At 34.9% G+C, this 19,697-nt stretch overlaps 1 protein-coding gene across 5 annotated transcripts in view; it reads right to left on the reverse strand.

Annotated features, from left to right (window-relative positions):
* The window catches only part of TBC1D5 (TBC1 domain family member 5), a 533,625-nt gene that overhangs the window by 201,515 nt on the left and 312,413 nt on the right, over positions 1 to 19,697 (reverse strand). For all 5 annotated transcript variants that reach the window (XM_049629846.1, XM_049629847.1, XM_049629845.1 and 2 more), the window contains 5 exons: positions 18,176 to 18,278; positions 11,025 to 11,113; positions 9,437 to 9,487; positions 9,270 to 9,339; positions 3,340 to 3,512 (listed from right to left, as the gene is read on the reverse strand). In XM_049629846.1, coding sequence (XP_049485803.1) covers positions 3,340 to 3,512; positions 9,270 to 9,339; positions 9,437 to 9,487; positions 11,025 to 11,113; positions 18,176 to 18,278 — 486 coding nt within the window. The remainder of the gene's footprint in view (positions 1 to 3,339; positions 3,513 to 9,269; positions 9,340 to 9,436; positions 9,488 to 11,024; positions 11,114 to 18,175; positions 18,279 to 19,697) is intronic.

Genomic DNA, 19,697 nt, shown 5'->3' on the forward strand with positions numbered 1-19,697 from the left:
AGTAAAATACAGTGTTTATATATGGCTCATCTGCCACATCAGGAGACTTCCACATATATTCTCTTACAAAAAACAGAACTAAACGATTTCTAAAAATGGAGTAACTGCAACATCTCTTAATGATAATTATAACCATATTATAAATCAGACTTAAACTCCCACATATATATGATTTATTCCCCATTCTATGCAAATTGTTAATACTGATAACATTTCCCATTGATACATTCATTATTGGCATTTTTATCATATCGTTTTCTAATTTTGTTAAAACATTTTGGTATACAAGAAAATACTTGTTTGAAAATCAAAATTCTGGGGCACCTGGGTGGCTCAGTCGGTTGAACATCAGACTCTTGATTTTGGATCAGGTCATGATCTCATGTTTCATGGGACTGAGCCCTGCATCCTGCTCTGTGCTGGCAGATTCAGATTGAGCTTCAAATTCTCTCTCTCTGACCCTCCCTCATGCATGCATGCGTACACACTCTCTTTCTCTCTCTCTTTCTCTCAATAAATAAACATTAAGAAAATAAAAATAAAGATTTTGTTAAAAAAATGGCAAGCAAAAGCACATTTTAGATGATGCCTATTATGAATTCTGATATCTTAAAGAAGACCAGTTTTTATTAACTGAAAATTGATTATTTTGTGTTTGTAACTTGAGGATAATGTACTCAAAGTGTCAACTAATTGTTTTTAAGCATGAAAACTGAATGTCAGCCTAAATTACCAGCTTGATTTCAACAGGAATGGACAGTAGCATCAGCAATTACTTAGATTAATATTACTTTTATGACATAAAACAAAACAAACTATGTCAATTCATTTCCCTCAAGTACAAACCTACAATATTCTTTTAGCCTTAGGGACACAAAATTATTTTGCTAAATTGCTATAATCTGTTTCTAGAAGTTTACTCCTCAGCTCTATACTGGCTCTTTAGAAGCACTGGTCTGAAGGATAGCTGTTAAGTTTCCACCTAAGTAGAAGCTATTCATATGCTTTGGTGAAGAAAACATAGAAAGCCAGAGGTGGAAAGGTTCATGAAACACGCAGAACATCATACTCACAGAGCCATGACATCCTAACTGGGGAATGGTAATGACAGATAATGGTAATAGAAGGACTGCCAACATATACTGAATGATACTGAATGCTTACTACACATTCAGCACTATGATTTCTGTATATTATAATTTAATTCTCATAGACACCCGATGAAGTAAGTACCATTATTTTCAATATCCATTTCACAAACGAAGAAACCAAGGATCAAAACGGTTAACAGATCTGTTTCATTTCAAAGTCTGTGCTTCTAAATGCTATTGCATACTATACTCATATTTTTCCTTGGCCCCAAAGATTCTAACAGTAATCAACAGGAAATATACAGATGAGTAGTACAACTGAAAGTAGCATAAAGACAAAGGAAAATTGAATTACCTGTGTCCCACAAATAGAAATAATACAATCAAATTTAATAAATGAAGTGAATAAACTCCTTGCACTATAAAATGCAGTAGAGACAAATTAAGAGAACGAGTGACTTCAACAAAGTTTAAAAAAAATTTGTACATTTTCAGTTAATGCAGATGAGATTCTATACTAAAATAATGGGATAAATGAGTCAGCTATGGTTACTGCTGAAAAATAAAGTTGAAAGGAGTAAGAATGATTATGTCATGGATCATGGAATTTTATTGGGAGGGTGCTGGTCAGGTGTCAAAGAAGCTCTAGGAATCATTATGATGATGAGAAAGCTGACGGAAACTAATGTCTGAAAAGGAAACTGGAATATAATGGTTTATAAATCATCTAACCCAAGCCCATGCCACCCACCACTGCAATATAAAGCACCATCTCGAAGAGTTAATAAACAATAAAGCATTTCAAAGAAATGATAAGTATGTCCAACATTAAATTCTTTCCTCAATATTTAAGACCAATATCTAGACTTTAGTAAACAATTTTTGAGGGTGTAAAATCGGCTTTGGGATCTGAATAAACCACTTGAGTGCACAGTGGAGAGGAATATAGAATTTAACTCCTGACCTTGCCACCAGCTATTTTAAAATAAATTTTTATGTCTACAATCACAAACACATTAGCCAGGCTTTTAAGTGTAAATGATGATTCACTAATAACTTACAGTACTGCCCAATATGCATGTTACCCTCAACTTTCTCATTTCCAATGGGAATGATGGAGCTGCTCTCAATGCTGAAGTCAAGTTTAAGTCACAGAAATGAAAATAAGCATCATTTAAACAGAAAAGCAGACATCTTTAATCACAGTTCAGGGTTTCCAGAGATGATAGATAGCAGAGTTATTATCAGTGAAAGACTGTACGTAACATGAGAACATAAAGAAAACATTCACTGATATTTCTTTGGGCTAAATAAACAGACTCTGCTCTGGTCTTAAACTTTCGATTTTTTGAAATTCTTTGTAATTCAAATAACAAGTTCATATTTACTGAGCATCTACTATGTACATCTTAATAATATTGTCTCTATTTTCCAAGTTCTACCTAATTGAGAGATGGGAATTGCAGAAAATATCTACCAAGGAACTGTCCAGCATTAGATATGAGTGTTTTATTGTTTCAATGTTGCAGCACTACACAAATTTATATTTATTAGAACTGCAATCTTTCTAATTTTCCTACTCATCCTATTAAGCCACTGAATAAACACACATACAAACATAACACACGTCTCTGAGGAGCGCTTGGCTCCCTATTCTTCTGCGATAGCATGTTACAAAAGTTTCATGGCTGAAGATGATTACCATATTGTGTTCACCCTGAGGAACATTCAGCTCGCTTCTACAAATGCAATTCCCAATAAAATGGAAAACACATGGATAGACTGCAGGACTGGCTGGGTTTGGGGCTGGCTTCATTTGTGTATGACCTATGTGACTCTGCCCTTCTTAGAATGCTTGGTTTAATGATCTGTTGTTGCCATCCTGAAATTCTTACTAATTTTTTTTAAGGGGGATATTCATTTTTATTTTACACTGGGCTCTGCAGATTATGGAGCCAATCCTTCCTGGATCTGAATTATGACCTCACTATTTAATATGCATAAACACAGTGTAAGCCTTAAGTTTCTTACCTCATATGACACTAAATTGACAAGGTTAATGGAAATATTTGATGAAATATCATCTGTGAAAGCAATGAGCACAGGGTCTGGCACATAGGACACCATAGACATAGGAAATGAAGCGGAGCTGGAATAATTCCAGCTCTTACCTCTATGAATCTGAGACATACAGAAACCACCCTAAGTCATAGTTAGATATAGCTGAAACGTAAACTTTAGTACTTACAACCCATATATCTGTGGCGCGATTTCTAGTCTGTTCAAGTGCATATAAAGCTCAATATCATGCTTCTTCAGTAGATGATCCTGGATCTGGTTGACTTTAGTAACAATAGCAATCGTTGGCCCTAAATCCTGTGGTCTAGCAAAGGGGATGGGAGTCATCAGTGTTTCTTTTCCCTACAAACAGAAAAAATGGAGCATGTGTTATTTCAATATGAAATGAGCAAATGTATAAACATCATTCTTGAATATACTTACCTATGGAAGCTTAAATAAGAACCAAAAACTCATGACAATCATCTCATGACAAATGCTTAAACTGTGGAATCATATGCTGATCGTCATACACATGAATTGTGCACATAATGTAAAGGCCAGGAAATGCCTTCTAAAATATTTTCTACCTGTCTTCCCTTGACCAGTTTCTCTGGTGATATTAATATTAAATTATTAAATTAAATATTTTTCAAGATAATTTTCGCTACAGCAGCTGATAATCTACTTGTCTACAGCCAATCTGTCTAATCAGCCATCATACCTAAGTGGAATACTCTGATGAAAAGGTATTTCTTGTGGCATAAAATTTAAACATGAAAAACAGCAAATGAAAACTGCTTTACTTTGAGCTCTCAAAACTATAAAAAAGTCAGGAAAAAAAGGAAACTAGTATTAGAAAAGAAGGTATTTTCTAACGGCCCTTTGATTAATTATAGTTGAGTAGGAAGAGTTTTAAACTCTCCAGACCAAGAGTGTAGCTGAGCTAAAAACAAAAAAACAAAACAAAACAAAAAAAACAACAACTACGTAGCTGACTACAACTTTCCTTCCTCCCATTCCATAGCCCAAGTTAAGAAAGATAAGTCTATACCCTAATTCTTTCATGGAAACTTCAACTATCCCGAGTCTGATGATTTTCCCTATTATGTGTGACCCTTTCTTATGCTGAGCCCTCAATTTCTCTCTCTCTCCAATCTTGGGATTTACAGCATCATTCTCTTGTGACTACCTGCTTACCACTCATCCTCATTCTATTTCTCTAGCTCAAACTTTTGTTTCTGCTTTGCAACTGTGCGCTTTCATACAGATCTGGTCTTAGTTTGATTCTCTACTTGCATGTGATTCCCTGACTGATCTCACTCATACACAGTGCTTCAACCAATACCCATTTTTCCAAAGACTTCTAAATCTGTATTCATAACTTAGAAGCCTCTTGGGTTCTCTCCCATACATTCGCATGTTGGCAAGGAATCTTAGGTTGCAAAAGGGTCTCTAATTCAGGAGGCCCACAACTGAGTTTATCATCTTCTGCTCAAAAATATGTTCATCCTTTCGCCGTACCTACCACAAACCATCCTCCAATAAGAACGCCTGCTTTGCCAATTTTATCTCCTCAGAACAACTTAAGACACTGTTACTATGTCTTCTCTCCTACAGCTTGACTATTATAACCTGATTTGGGGTCCTCACCATTTCTTTCCTCCTAACTGGTCTCACTGCCCCTAATTTGGTCTGCTTTTATTTATTTATTTTTTTAAATGTTTATTTCTGAGAAAGAAGAGCGCAAGTGGGGGAGGGGCAGAAAGAGAGAGAGAGAGAAAGAGAGAAAGAGGGAATCCAAAGTAGGCTCTAGGCTCTAAGTTGTCAGTGCAGAGTCTGATGCGGGGCGCAAACCCACAAACCATGAGTTCATGATCTGAGCCAAAGTCAGATGCTTAACCAACTGAGCCATCCAAGTGCCCTGGTCTGCTTTTAAATCTATCTTCCAAAATGTCTGGTAATCCATCTAAAAAAGATATTGGAGTATGCCAAATTCCCCTTCTGAAAACTTTTTAAATAGCTCTTCAGGAAAAGAAAACAAAAGCAAAAAACAAAAGGCATATTCTTGAGCCAGGTCTATGAGGCCTTTCATTATCTGGCCAACCTCTACTCTCACTGTGCTCCCAGAGATCCTGGGGATGCCATTCTTTTACCTGAAATATCCCTTCCCCAGTGTTCCCACAGAGAAGCTCCCCAGTGTATTTAAAGATTTGGCTCAAGTGTCAGGTTCTATTTCATCATCTTCTTTACTACTACAGTATCCATTTCTACTTCTCTGCCTCCTAAACTGTGAGATCTCTAAAAGGAACATCATCTTTTCATCACTGGACCAAATTCAGTGGCACAAAAATAATGAAGGTAAAGCTTTTGCCCTTGAAGGGGCAGGGAAGAGGAAGACTAACAAAAAAAACTTAGAATTCCACATAGGAGCAATCACTAATCAGGCTGGTACAAAGTACAGAGGAGGAGGGGCATGTGTTAGCAGAAAGAAAAATTTCCTGGAAGAGGTTCCATCTGTCTTTCCAGGATCATTTCAAGTCTTAAAAAGAAATGTAGTCCTTTGTACTTCCTAAAGTGCATTTAGGGATATAAGACCATACCGATTTTTATGGCTCAATTAGTTTCTGTTAATTCGTATAGACAGGAGAAAAAGATACCTCTATATTGTGGTCATTTATTATAAAAATAACACAACCAAGACACCTTTGTCTCATTTTATATTATTGAATATTCTCTTCAGATGATAGGGTGCTATAATTTTCAAAAAAATTATAATTCTTGCTAACATTTTTCCTGATACTAAATTGAAATAATCTGGGGGGGGGGGTGGAGAATTCATGTTAATTGTAAGACACCATTCACATTCAAAAGATAGTGTTTCTCTGAAGCCAACTTTCCTTTAAAAATGAAGAAGTCAGGCATGTGGGTGGCTCAGTAGGTTAAGCCTTCGACTCTTGATTTCATCTCAGGTCATGATCTTACAGTCATGAGATCGAGCCCAGAGTAGGAGCCCTTGGAGAAGGAGATCATGCCCAACATGGAGCCTGTCCCTCTGCCCTTCCCCCACTCGCTTGTGTGCACACACATGCACGCTTTCTCTTTCTACCAAAAAAAAAAAAAAAAAAAGAACAATTCAACATTTTACTCATTTTAGTCATGTAGCTTTTCTTTAATGAAGAACCTCGTGTGGCTGAATACCATACTGTGTCAGGTGGAGGCAATGTGCTCAGGCAGGGTTTCTGTCAATCACATGAGAAACAGATCACTAGATCTAGCCATTTTGTAAGGGTCTTAAATAAACATACTTCTGTAGAGATGCAATCAGTGGCTTTGGAGAGAACAGATCCTAAATTAACCTGTTAAAAACGTTTAACTTAATGAAAGCGTGTAATCAATTTCCAGGTTGAACAGAATGAGTTGTCACTAAATCAATAGTATATGCAGTCCATTTTTCAAATGCTTAGTAGAGACTCATGAGTAGCCTAAGAACTATAGGTGTATATAAACTGTAGTTTGAAAACATGTCCCCTGTGCTAATACTTACAACAACATTTCTTAAATTCAAGAAACTCACAAGTAATGCTCATGATCACTTAAATGATAAACAGTTTATGTCACAGTGAAATCAAAAGAGAAAATAGTTAATATTAGATATCCCTTACCTTCAGGATTTAGAATAAAAAATGCCATTTGCATTTCACAGATCTAATCAAATGGGTCAGCTACAAGTATCAACAAAACCAGCAACCTTTAACCATTTATTAAGTGGTACTCAAAATGCGGTCTACAGGTCAGTGCCAGTTACAGGGATTCAGCGAGATAATTACACAGCATTATATAAACCAACACACTGCTTTCTTCATCAAGAAAGTCTTAAGGAAAGTATGTCTGCTAACCTAGGCAGCATACAGAGCAGAGAAGAACTGAAAGAGAGAGAAGTGTATGAAGCTCAAACTTCTTTTTAAAAAGGTGACAGGGTCAAGACATAGAATAAAAAGGGGAGGACGAAGAACGGATTTATTAGATGTGCTTTCTAGGAATATATTATCGATATATGCAAGTAATTAATATAACTCTTCAGAGGTCACACATATATGTTCCTTGATAAAATGGATATCCTTTTTTGTGTTGTCTTAGCCATTTCATGAACTTGACTCAGTGATATCAGCATGAATGGGTGAAACTGAAAAGTGGTAATGCTCACATTTTTATCATTCAGTTTCGCAGATACTGTGAAACAGTTATAAAATACAATTGACCCCTGCATGATCAGGATGCTTTTATCTAAATGTATTAAAATACTTTTTGTTCAAAATTTTGATTTTTCACATAAGTCTGTGACTTCATCAAATCACCTGACAAGAATAAATACACTGTTCTAAAACACAGTAGTTTATCAAATATGCTTACAAGTTTCACCTCTTATAATCCTGACAGAATGTAAAATGTTGACATATTGCTGAAGAAAGATTTTATCACCTAGGCTGAAGGTCAGCAAATTTTCTCTGTACAGGCCAGACAGCAAGTATTTTAGGCTTTAGAGGTTACAGTCTGTGTTGCAACTACTCAACTCTGTAATGAGCAGTTGTAATGAGCAAGCGGCCATAGACACTACGGAAACCAACAGGCATGGATGTATCCCAGTAAAACTTTTTTTATGGACATGGAAATTTGAACTCCATATAATTTTCATATGTCACAAAATATTATTCTTCTTTTGATAGTTTTCAACCATTTAATAATGTAAAAGTCATGCTTAACTCCCAAGCTGTATAAAAACAGATGGCAGACCAAATTGGCCTACAGGCAGTAGTCTGCCCTGATCTAGACCAAAGGCATAAAAAGCATTAGTTATCCCTTTCAGTTTTTAAAAGATGGAATAAAGTGACAGAAGAATATATGGTTCCTGACCAGAATGCAAACAATCACACCAACATAAAGCAAATGAATCATATAGAAAAAAATTTACCAAAAACTCTTAATGACATCCCTTGCCAGCATAATTGGCAATTTTTCCGATATCGTGTAATAACCATGAAAACACCGTAATGATCTAAGTTAGCATATATGTTTACTTAAAATATCAGTTAACTCAGCAATTCTACTCCCAGAGGAATGCCAAGAGCACTGAAAACATGTGTTGACACAAAGTTTATACACAAATGTTCATAGTGACATTATTCTAATAGCCAGAAAGGGAAAGAACCGAAATGTCCATCAACTGATGTATGGATAAAACAAAATGTGGTATATTCACATAGTGAAATATTACTCAGCCATGAAAAGGAATGAAGTACTGATGCGTGCTACAACATAAACGAACACTGAAAACTTTATGTTAGTGAAAGGAGTCAATCACAAGAGGCCACATATGATATGGTTCCATTTACATGAAATGTCCAGAATAGGCAAGTTCATAGAAAGTGAAAGTACATCAGTGATGCCAGAGACCCCGGGGAGTAGGAGAATGCGGAGTATGCTAATGGGTATGGGATTTCCTTCTATGGTGATGAAAATATTTTCAAATTAGATAGTAAGGGCATTTGCACAATCCTGTGAATATTCTAAACTACTAAATTGTACACTTTAAAAAGGAGAATGTTATGGTATATCAGTTACATCACACAATAAAATTTATAGTTAAAAAGAATAAGAGAGAGTAAGGATAAATGGTATTGATGCTAAATGTATAAATTCAATAGTGATGCATTAGTAAAAATAAGACAACCTATCTGGTACAAAGTTAATCTATGCACTTCAGTAACAACATGTCTGTCTATCAACTCACTAGGATAACAACAGATCAAGTAGATAAATGCACTTCGTTTAAAATTTACAATGATTTTTAAAGAAGATCCATTGCATGGATAATACATATACATATAAAATAAATTTTCTATTTATATGCAATTTCTTATACTACCATTGTACATCTGCCAATATTACTAGCAACATGGTTTAGATCCCCAATTCAATCTTATTCTGTAAGTATTTTTAAATTTTTGGTTTTTTATAGTAGTAATAATGGCTTTGCTTCTCTGATTAGATGCTGCTACTTACTGAAATCATTTGTTTCCCCCCCAAATATATTGAAAATATCTGTACTATAATATTTACCTTTTGACCATCATGCTCAAAAGTAGAAAACCAAGGTTCAGCAGTTTCCATAAGTTGTGAGAACATTGCACTAAAAATTAGAAAAATAATACAGTGTTAATGTTAAACCCTTATTAAAGTAGAAATGGTGTAAAAAAAGTAACATAATAGAAAGCTTTTGTACTTACTAGGCATCATGTTCCAGATACTCAGGGTTCAAGAGAGTTTTCATCTCCTCACTTGAAAAAGCAATACAAATAATCAAAATGTATAATGTTTTTAATAGAAGGGGATGCTGCAGAGGTTACCTTAGTCTATACTCATAAGCCAACTTTCATATAATGTGTATATGAAAAAAAATCATCCTTTCTAAATAAAAAAATCAATTCCATTAACAAATGAAATCTTCTCTTTCTAGAAAGATCAAAAACAAACTAGGTACCTTGTCTGTACCACGATGAAATAACTAATTGCTACAAATAAAAAATACAAAATGTGACAATATATTCCTTGAATGTGTCTGATCTAGAATAAATTGGTTACTTCACAATGTATTTTGTTTTTCTAAAACAAAGCAAAACAAAACAAATATTTACTTACTGGCCAAATATACCATATGAAAACATTTTTTTCTTTTAACGGTTTCTATTTTTATTATATTTTAATACCCATTAATCAGTGACAGTACCTCTTTCAAATTTTAGTGTTGCTTTTACCTTTCAATGGCTTGAAACTGCTAAAGCAGCATGTCCAAATTATTTAAAAGTAATTTTCAATCATCTGTACTTTCCTGTGGACTATGATGTATGTACACATTTTGAAAAAGATAAAAACTGGCATGAAAATAGGATCACAATACTAACTTCATCCATATCATACTTTAGAATAACTGAATAAAGGGTAATTAAGATACAAGTGCTCTAGTCAGATCCAATAAACTCAGTAAAATTAGAAAAACTCAAAATGAGCTAGAAAATACTAACCTATAATACAGTAAACAAAAGTTAATTTAACAAAGACTCTAATTTATGCTGGGCAAAATGGATGGCTATATTTAATTAATAGAAATCATACAAATAAACACATAAGATGTTATGTGTTAATTTTTTCTGTTCTGCATATGGATGGGTCAGCCTATGGAATCCTTCTGACAAAAGTTTATAATCTCACAGCTTCCATTCCCAAGATACTTCCTGGCTACTTCTCTGGGCCATCAGTTAGGGCATTTAAAGTTAGAAAACAAATTCTAACAATTAGCCTAAGTTAAATACAATTACTAAAGTTATTTGCTAGAAAGAATAAATTAACGTATCTCAAAAACATGGCAAACCATTTTTGTTTATTTATAGACTGGGGTTCTTTGGAGTACTGGCCTCCTATTTATGACCTGAACTCAGTCAAATCTGGTGAGGAGAAAGGATCTCAGATCAAGTTAAAGCTTGTGAAGCTTGTAGTGAAAGAATGGTTCATTAGAGGATGGTACATATGAATACTGTTAATCAATAGCACTTTGCCATTACACCAAAATTTCTTCTTCTTGATCCGCTACTTAAATGTCTTCCTGTGGCACGGATCTGTGACTTGCAAATACTATTACAATTACAAATTTGCCCATAGCCCATAGGACTACAACTACTAAGTGGAATTAATAATCAGCCACATGAAACACAACCAAATGGTTACAATTTATAAAAGTACCTTCAACGTAAAAGATTCTGAGGTTAAAATGATTACCGCAAGGCTTAAAAAACAGATGGAGCTCATATAAAAACTTGCCTTGGTTGGGCAGACTCACTGGCATGAAGAAAAGCTTGGTGGTCACAGTGGAGGATAAAGACTATAGGCGCTAAGAGCTCGTGCATGCCCTGAAACGTAAGAGCAAGACAAATGAGAGGGGGAAGATGCTGAGGGTCCACCAGTGGACAGAATAGGCTCAGTGAAATGCTTCTTCAACTGATCCTTACTACCAACATTTCCATATTTTAGAGAAATGCATAAAATGAAAAGCTACAAAATGAGATTTTATTTACTTTTAGAATTTGATTCCAATTCAACCACAGCACAAATTCTTCTTCTTTAAAACATGGAGAACAGTTCTCGTGTAAATGACACAACAAACAATAAATTGGCATGGCAGACAACCTTGCACCTGTCAGTTGCTTCAGGATCTGTATTCATAAATATGAATTTCATTTATGCAAATTATAATCATGAGCTACAGTGTAAAGATCTGCAGCAAGAAGGGCAACTGAGAACTGTAGACCTAAAGAAATTATATCCAGTGTTTTCATTACATAATGGCTCAAAATTAGGATGTCTGTAGATTTAGGAAGAGCTGAAGTCAGCTAGCTGGAAATGCTGGATAATAAAAGAAACAATCTCTAGCAGGTATGACAGCAAACAAAGTTTTCGAAGTATGATTTTCAACATGTTTAATCTGAAAACGACCATAATTTCTTTCCTGTCTACTTCAACTATAAGGTTACTGTTCAATTTATTTAGTGAATTCATCAATTGTATTTTCTTTTTCCTTATATTGGTGTTAGCCATGAATTACACGAATAGGCACAGAAACAAAAAAGCATATTAGTTACTAAGCTATCTCTAAAAATTCATTATTTATCCTTTATTGTGGAAAAGGTAAATAATTTGCCTTTTAAATGAAATGTTTTTCCCCCCTTAAGCATCAGAAAACATATTTAACAAGTTAAAAATAGACTATATTCTTTTCTGCCTCTTAAAGTGAGTAAATTATCACTTTCCTTTTGCTTAATAATTATGGATGATCTTTTATTTAAAAAAATAAGACAAAACACCACCTTTATAGGAAATAAAAATAAAATATGGAAGCAAAGAGAAGAGTTTCACTGGCGGAAGCAGAGACTTCCCATGATGGAAGGGCAGTCGCACAACCCTCTGTACATCCTAGAAGCACCAGGCTATTCTTAGAAAGCTAGTGGTCAGCACAAAATAAGATGAAAGTGAACTCTGTCAGAGTTCATTCATAAGTTATCACTAGCCTTGAATTAGGACTTTATGACATTTGTGCAAAATAATCTCTGATACATTGAATAGTTACTTGTGATTAAGACAAATTACCACACACCACTTCAATCTTTTTAATTAACCACGTCCTTAATAAACAAAACTTTAAATGACTATTTGATGATCCCTTAGAAGAGCATGGTAGAGATCCAGAAAAAAATGGAATTAAGTGCTGCTAAGTATGCTTTAAAATCATCATGAGGTGTTTATTCTCCTGGAATAATCTCAAAGTATTCCAAACACCAAGGGCCATAATTTAATCATCAAAGTACAAGCTACTTACTATAGTACTTGTATTTACTGTACCTACAGAAAAGGAAAAAAAAAAAAAAAAAGAGAAAATGACAAGGAGAAAGGAAGGAAGGAAGGAAGGACCAAAAGAAAGAAATTAAAAACTATGCTAGATATCCTTATGGTAATCTTTTTGCCTATTTCTGATCATTAACTTAGGATAAAGTCCCTAGAAGTAGAATTTCTGGGTAAGTGAGTAAAGACATTTGTTAAAGTCTCTGATATATACACAATTAAGCTGCCCTTCAGAAAGAACTCCCTCACTTTAGGGCATAAAAGTTGCCACTTCATACATCCTAACTTGTAGTGTTTTGTTTTATTTTAATCCTTTAAAACTTCATAGTCAAATGGTTTACCTTACTTAAATGCTAGTGAGACTGACAAAAATTTTATTGACCATTTTTATTTAATGAATTGCCCATTTTCTCCTAATGAAGTGTTTCCTTTTTCCTGATGATTTGTTATAGTTCTTCACCAACTCAGGATAGGAACCTGTAGTCATTTTTGTTACATATGCTTGTCCACATTCATCATTTGTCTTCTAATCTTGATGATATCTTATGTCACAGTGAAGCTGTATTCTTTAAAACTGTCAAATGAAGACATCATCCTTCATGGCTTCTTGTTTTGCTTCCATGCCTAAGAAGACCTTCCTTATATCGAGGTTAGGTGAGTATGTAGTGTTCTTTTTCACAGCTAATTCTTTACCCATCCGGTATTTATTTTTGCCCTGAAGAATAAATCGGTATTTTTCTCTGCAAGAGTTCAACTAATTCTTGAATAACCCATCTTCTCCCAAGAGTTTTGAAATGTCATCTTTACCATACACTGAATTGCTAGAGCTTGTTTTTTCTCAGCTTTTACTGGCATTCCATTGGTTTGTTCATTATTGACAAGAACTTTACTATTTTAATGACTTGAGCTGCAAAATATTCTAGTCTGCCATATTTTCTATTCTTTTTCTCAAAATTATCTTGTCTATTCTAATTAGAAGGTAAGCTGAAGTATCATTTAAATAAAATGCTAAACAAAATACTGCAATTTTTATTGGCATTGCATTAACATTAACTTGAAGAAAATAGGTATTTTAAAGAACACCACATTTTCTAGCCCAAAAGTTGGTAAAACTGCTTAGTTTCTCACTAGGTTTTTGTTGTTGCTGATGGTTGATCTTCTGATTGGGTCTTTTCCCTCTCAATGTATTCTCTAACTAATGGCTGGTTTAACAAGAATGAGTTTTTGCCTAAATGCATCTTCCAACCCTCTTTAAATTTTCTCTTCCTTCTGGTTTCTGAGACACTATACAGAGTCTCTATTTGCTCATGCATCATTCATCTTCCAAATTCATATTTCAAAAACAGGGGTGCCTGGGTGTCCCCATTGGTTGAGCACTGGGCTCTTGATTTTGACTCAGGTCATGGTCTCAGAGTCATCAGATCGAGCCCTGAGTCCAGCTCCATGCTGGGTGTGGAGCCTGCTTAAGATTCTCTCTCCCCTTCCTCTGCCCGCCCCCTACTCGTGCTCTCTCTCTCTCCCTCTCTCTAAAAATTAACTAATTATTAGCTACCTATGATAATGCTGAGAACACAAATGTAAATGAAGTGGGCAAGTTCCTAACCATTATGGAGCTTGCAGTCTAGACAGCAAGACACACAATAATAAAATAAGCACAGAAATGACTATACAATTATAAACTGTGATAAATGATATCTATGTGTAGATACAAAAATCTAGCTCCTGCTACAGGCTCACCACATAGAAGGTATTCACTGGATGGTGACTGGCTGATTAAATGTCTACCTCTCCATATAGCAATGTACTGGTAAAAGTTGAACTACAATATGAGAAATGAAAAAAAGGAGAACATTAAACCATATACCAAATCAATAAGGGTGCTCTTTGTATAATGGAAATTAAGAGTTCCCTGAATATCATTAGGACGACCTTTTACAAATTCACTGTTGACTTCTAACTAAACTGGGGGTATTTTCTCAAATAGACTTGAAGAGATTGTTGGTTTTACTCTTAATTCTAGACTAGTAAAACCTGATTAATAATTGCAACTGGCAAGTGTATAGGCATCTTTAAAGGAAAAGAGAACTATTTAGAAAGAATGATCATAAATTCAATATGCTCTAATTTGACAAAGCATAATAAAACACAATATATTGTCTAGTATACTTATTGGTTCCCAAAATGTGTATTTTGCTTTCATCTATACCATCAGCATTTCTGCTTGCTTAAAGTCTTTATCCCTGCTGGATCGTTAGTAGTCACTGCACTCCAAACTCATGCCAGTTGAACATAAAGGTAACGAAGTTTTCTTCATCAACAGCCTGTAGGCTCACAAAATTGAACCTGTTCTTTTATCTGCCTGTGTTCATTTAGCCCACCAAGCAGTCTTTATTAAAGCTGAGGCATCAGGCAGTCAAAGTTCATTAATACCATTTATATAATCTCTGCAGTTTCAATTAACTCAGCAAGACATTCTACTACATGATAACAGTCTCATTAATTCAATAAAATCCCATAACTATTAACAATATGGTCGATGTTAAACGGGGTGTCACCTAGTACAAAATAATAGCTTTAACAGCTTGTGATGAAACTCAAGGTTTTTTTCTTAAATTTGATCTGGCTAAATATTCAGTCCTTCTTTAGCAAAGTATTATTTCTATGTAAAGAATCTATAGGACTTTAAACATGTACAGGGAGTAATTAAATCTTACTAAGTGACTCCCAAGAGTAGGTTAATAATACTTTCTTATTCAGTAATTGATTGATTTTGTCTAAATTATCCAGAATCTGATCTTCCATATTCTTGTTTAGTTTTCCTTACAAATGCAGTGGGCCACATACATCATAAATGCCTGAGTGCAGTTATTATGTTTTGTTCCTTGTCTGTGGAACTTGTTTTCATTATTATACTTCCTTAGTTGACTTTTTTCTTCCACTAAAGAAAAGAAAAATGAGAAACAAATGTACAGCTTGGGATGATTTTATTATGACTTGGTTCACTGTCATCAAATCCTTTACTGTGCAGTATTTTCAAATATTGGAAAGAAGAAAGGGCACAATGAAGAGATACACTTGATGACAAAAGCCAACACAATGAGGAGAGAACAGAAAAACAGAAACAAACCTGGATCATTGATGAGGCGTCTGAACTACTGAACTAATGCTGCAGAACCATTTTGCCCCTAGACTTCTTGCAAAGTGTGTTAATAACATCCTTAGAGTTGAAGTTATTCTGAATGAGATTTTCAGTTATTTGCTTCCAAAAATCCTACATTGATACTTATTTTCTCCTAGTCTCCTTTTTGGTTGGTTGGTTGGTTGGTTGGTGGATTGGTTTTTGGTCTTTGAACTTTGTATCCCACATCAGGCTCTGTGCTGACGGCATGGAGGTTACTTGGGATTCTCTCTCTCTCTCTCTCTCTCTCTCTCTCTCTCTCTCTCTGTCCCCTTCCCTCTCTCCCACTCGCTTTCTCTCTCTCTAAATAAACACACTAAAAAAAAAAATCCATATGTAACTGGACCTGTTCTTAGTTTATTCCACTGATCTCTGTTGACTCCCACACTGTTGTTATACTGGCTTGATCACAGAATATTTACAGAATAATTGCCATTCTTTGCCAAATGCCTTTACCATTCTCCCCTTCCCCTAAATTCTGTGGCAACTCCAACATATTTAACAATGATAGTAGTAGTAATAATCACCCCAACTACAAACAAGAACCCTTAGTGAGCACTATGTGTTTTTAACTCTACAAAGTCAACACTGTCATTGCCCTCATCTTACTGCTAACAGAACAAAGATTTAGAAAATTTAAGTAAAATGTCTAGGATTATGTAGCTAGTAAATGGTTGGTTGAACTGAGATTCAAATAACAGATACAAGCCCACACCCAATGCTCTTAACCACTAAACTATATTATTTCCATTAATTACTGTAAAGCTTTTGTGCACTAAATTTAAAATAACTGTGTCCGGTTTTTAAAAAGTTCATCTATCTCTTAGATTATAATTGGAATGCTAATATATTTATATATTAATTTGGGAAGAAGTAATATTCATTTTATTTGATGTCTTCTCATACACAAACATGCTATCACTTTTCTATTTATTCAACCCCTGCTTTATATCCTTCAATAATATTATAATTTTCTTCATATAGCTTTTATACCTACATTGCTATATTTATTTCAAGACACTTTCAAGTTTTGGTTGCCATTATGAGTGAGATATATTTTTTCCATTTCCCATTCTAAAAGCTGATTATCACCATGTAATTAATATAAAGGCATATTACTAACATTAAAAGCAAGATAAAATTAGTTCCCTTGGGTCTTCTACGATTATTTAGGACAAATAATTATTTGTCCTAATACAAATACATTATTTAGGACCATTGTAATATTATTTAGTTTATTATCTTTAAACTGATCAAGTTTATTTCAAATTAAATACATTGTTCTAGGGGAGCCTGACAGGCTCAGTCAGAAGAGCATGCAGCACTTGATCTCGCTGTTGTGAATTCCAGCCCCACGCTGGGTGTAGAGACTACTTAAATAAATAAATTAAAAAAAAACATTTAGGGGCGCCTGGGTGGCTCAGTCAGTTAGGCATCCGACTCTGGCTCAGGTCATGATCTCATCATGGTTTGTGGGTTCGAGCCCCGCATCGAGCTCTGTGTTGACAGCTCAGAGCCTGGAGCCTGTTTCGGATTCTGTGTCTCCCTCTGTCTCTGCCTCTCCCCTGTTTGTGCCCTGTCTCTCCCTCTTAAAAATAAACATTAAAAAAAAATTTTTTTTTTAAATTTTTAAATAGATACATTGCTCTAATCATACAGTGTTTTCTGTTTTATTACACTAAAGTTAAGTGATTATCAGTTGAACATACATCATAACTTTTGACTGCTAGGGAATTTATTAATTTGGTTTGACTTCCCACTTACTATACATTTTGAGAATACATAAAAATATCCAACTTCGTGTATTTTTATTGGAACACCATCAGCTTAAGTACAAACCTAGATACTTCTTTATATATTAAATAACTAATTCACATTTCAGTGAGAGCAAAACATAATCCAACAATCTTCTTTCCTTTACTAATGGGGGATGAATCAGATACCTGGATAACAAAGAGTATCATAAATTTCCAAAAATTTACAGGAACTTTCTGAAGTCGTATTACCAGTAACTTTTAAAGAGTGGAAGGACACTTGATTATTTTTTACACGGCAGGTCACATATTTATAAACACTATTTATATATGCAATTCTGAAAAGTTTTATTACTAGATTGGCTTCAAAGGTGCTGTTTATAAACAAACTCCCAAAAGTTGAAAGAAAAGATTGAACGCCTTACAGAAGACAATTTGGTAGAATGTCTTATAATAAGGAAGAAGCATATGTGCTTCAATGAGCTTACTTTTCTCACCATGCAGCTGACAAGCAGCTCTCTGATTGCTTTACTATTATGATACAACTTTGGATACAATAAAGGCTACATTATTGCTCTATCATTTGTCAAGCTGTATAGAAAATTTTGAGTCAATGGATGCCACCTGTACGATATTTTCATTACCTGTTTATAAAGCAACTGCTCGTTTTCTCTAGCATAACAGAAAAGAACATCTGTAAGAATTTTTCTCACATTTTCTTGTTGGAAAAACTGCATTTCAGGAAACCTGAAGAAAGAAAACACAGGATTAAAACTGACTAGCACAATTCCAAGAAATACCCTCAAACTCTCATCTCTAAGAGGCATCAAGGGTTACTTTATGTGTTAGTACAAGTGTGTATTTGCCATGCAACTAACTTACGCCACTGGTGAGACTGACAATGTTAAGGAACAAAGGATGAGAAATGATACAGAGGGAAACGATACCTTTCAACACCTAAATATTTCAAATGTCTCCATATGCTTCAAGTCCTCACACAGTGGATACAACAGTTCTTAAGCAAAATGAATCCTAGCCTGGATATTTAGGGTTTGGGCCCATTTGGTTTTTAGGACTAGAATGTAATTTTGGATGTATCAGCTTTTTGAAGAAATCAGTATCTTTTTTTTAATGCAAATATCAGGATTTAAATTATTATACATGACCACCCTGTTAGTTTTGTCTGATTAAAATGTAGACTTCAAATGGAACAAGTCAGTCAGTATTGTTTAAATGTTCTCTGGATCAAAACCTCTGCCAGGTGCTCTGAGGTAATGTCAAACAGGAAAAGGGCACAGTATCCCCTTGAAAGGAGCTTACACTGTTGTTTTTAATGAAAGAATATACAACCGCACACTCCAAAGAACAAATACGTAGCAATAATACACAATGAATATATAAGGGAAGAAATTACATCACCTAGGAGTTAACAGTCAAATAGGTTCAAGCACAAAAGATTTGAACAAAGATTTGTAGGAGAGGAGGAAGATGGACTATCAGTGGGAAAGAGAAGCAGATCAGAAGGACAGATGAAGGCACACAAGGCAGTGAGTATTCCACGTGTACAGCACAGTATGGTAATCAGTAATGAGAAAGAAAAGTACTTCCATGAAGCACTGCCAGCTGAGAGAAGGACAACAAGACAGAAGAGGTGGGCAGGTCCGGAAAGAGCTCTGAATGCTGAATTTACAAACGAAGACAAACAACCGAGTGACTCTACATTTCTGAATATCTAAGTAACAAAGAAAACAGTATCTGAGTAACTTTAAGTGGGAACAAGCCTTGAAGAAGGAGAGATTACAGGAAGGAACAAGAGGGCATTATAATGAAGCGAAGGGGAGAAATAACAAACCTGAGAAGAAAAGCCTTCAAATTCAAATTCAGGTTGCATAACTACTACGTATATAATCTTGAGCAAGTGATTGCTTAACTGCCTCACCTATTAAGTGGGAATAATAATGCTGATCTTGTGACCATGATGAGATAACATTAAAGCACCAGGAACAGTGCCTGGCAAGCAGTAAATGTGCAGGAATAGAGGTGATCATTAGTCTCTGAGTACTGGTACTTCAGGTGATAAAGAAGTGAATTAGGTGGCTTTGGAACTAGAGCAGAAGAGGGACAGGAGAGAGGCTGAAGAGGAAGAGTACCCAAGATATGGAGGCA

This window comes from Panthera uncia, chromosome C2 (assembly GCF_023721935.1).
Source record: "Panthera uncia isolate 11264 chromosome C2, Puncia_PCG_1.0, whole genome shotgun sequence".
NCBI lineage: Eukaryota > Metazoa > Chordata > Mammalia > Carnivora > Felidae > Panthera > Panthera uncia.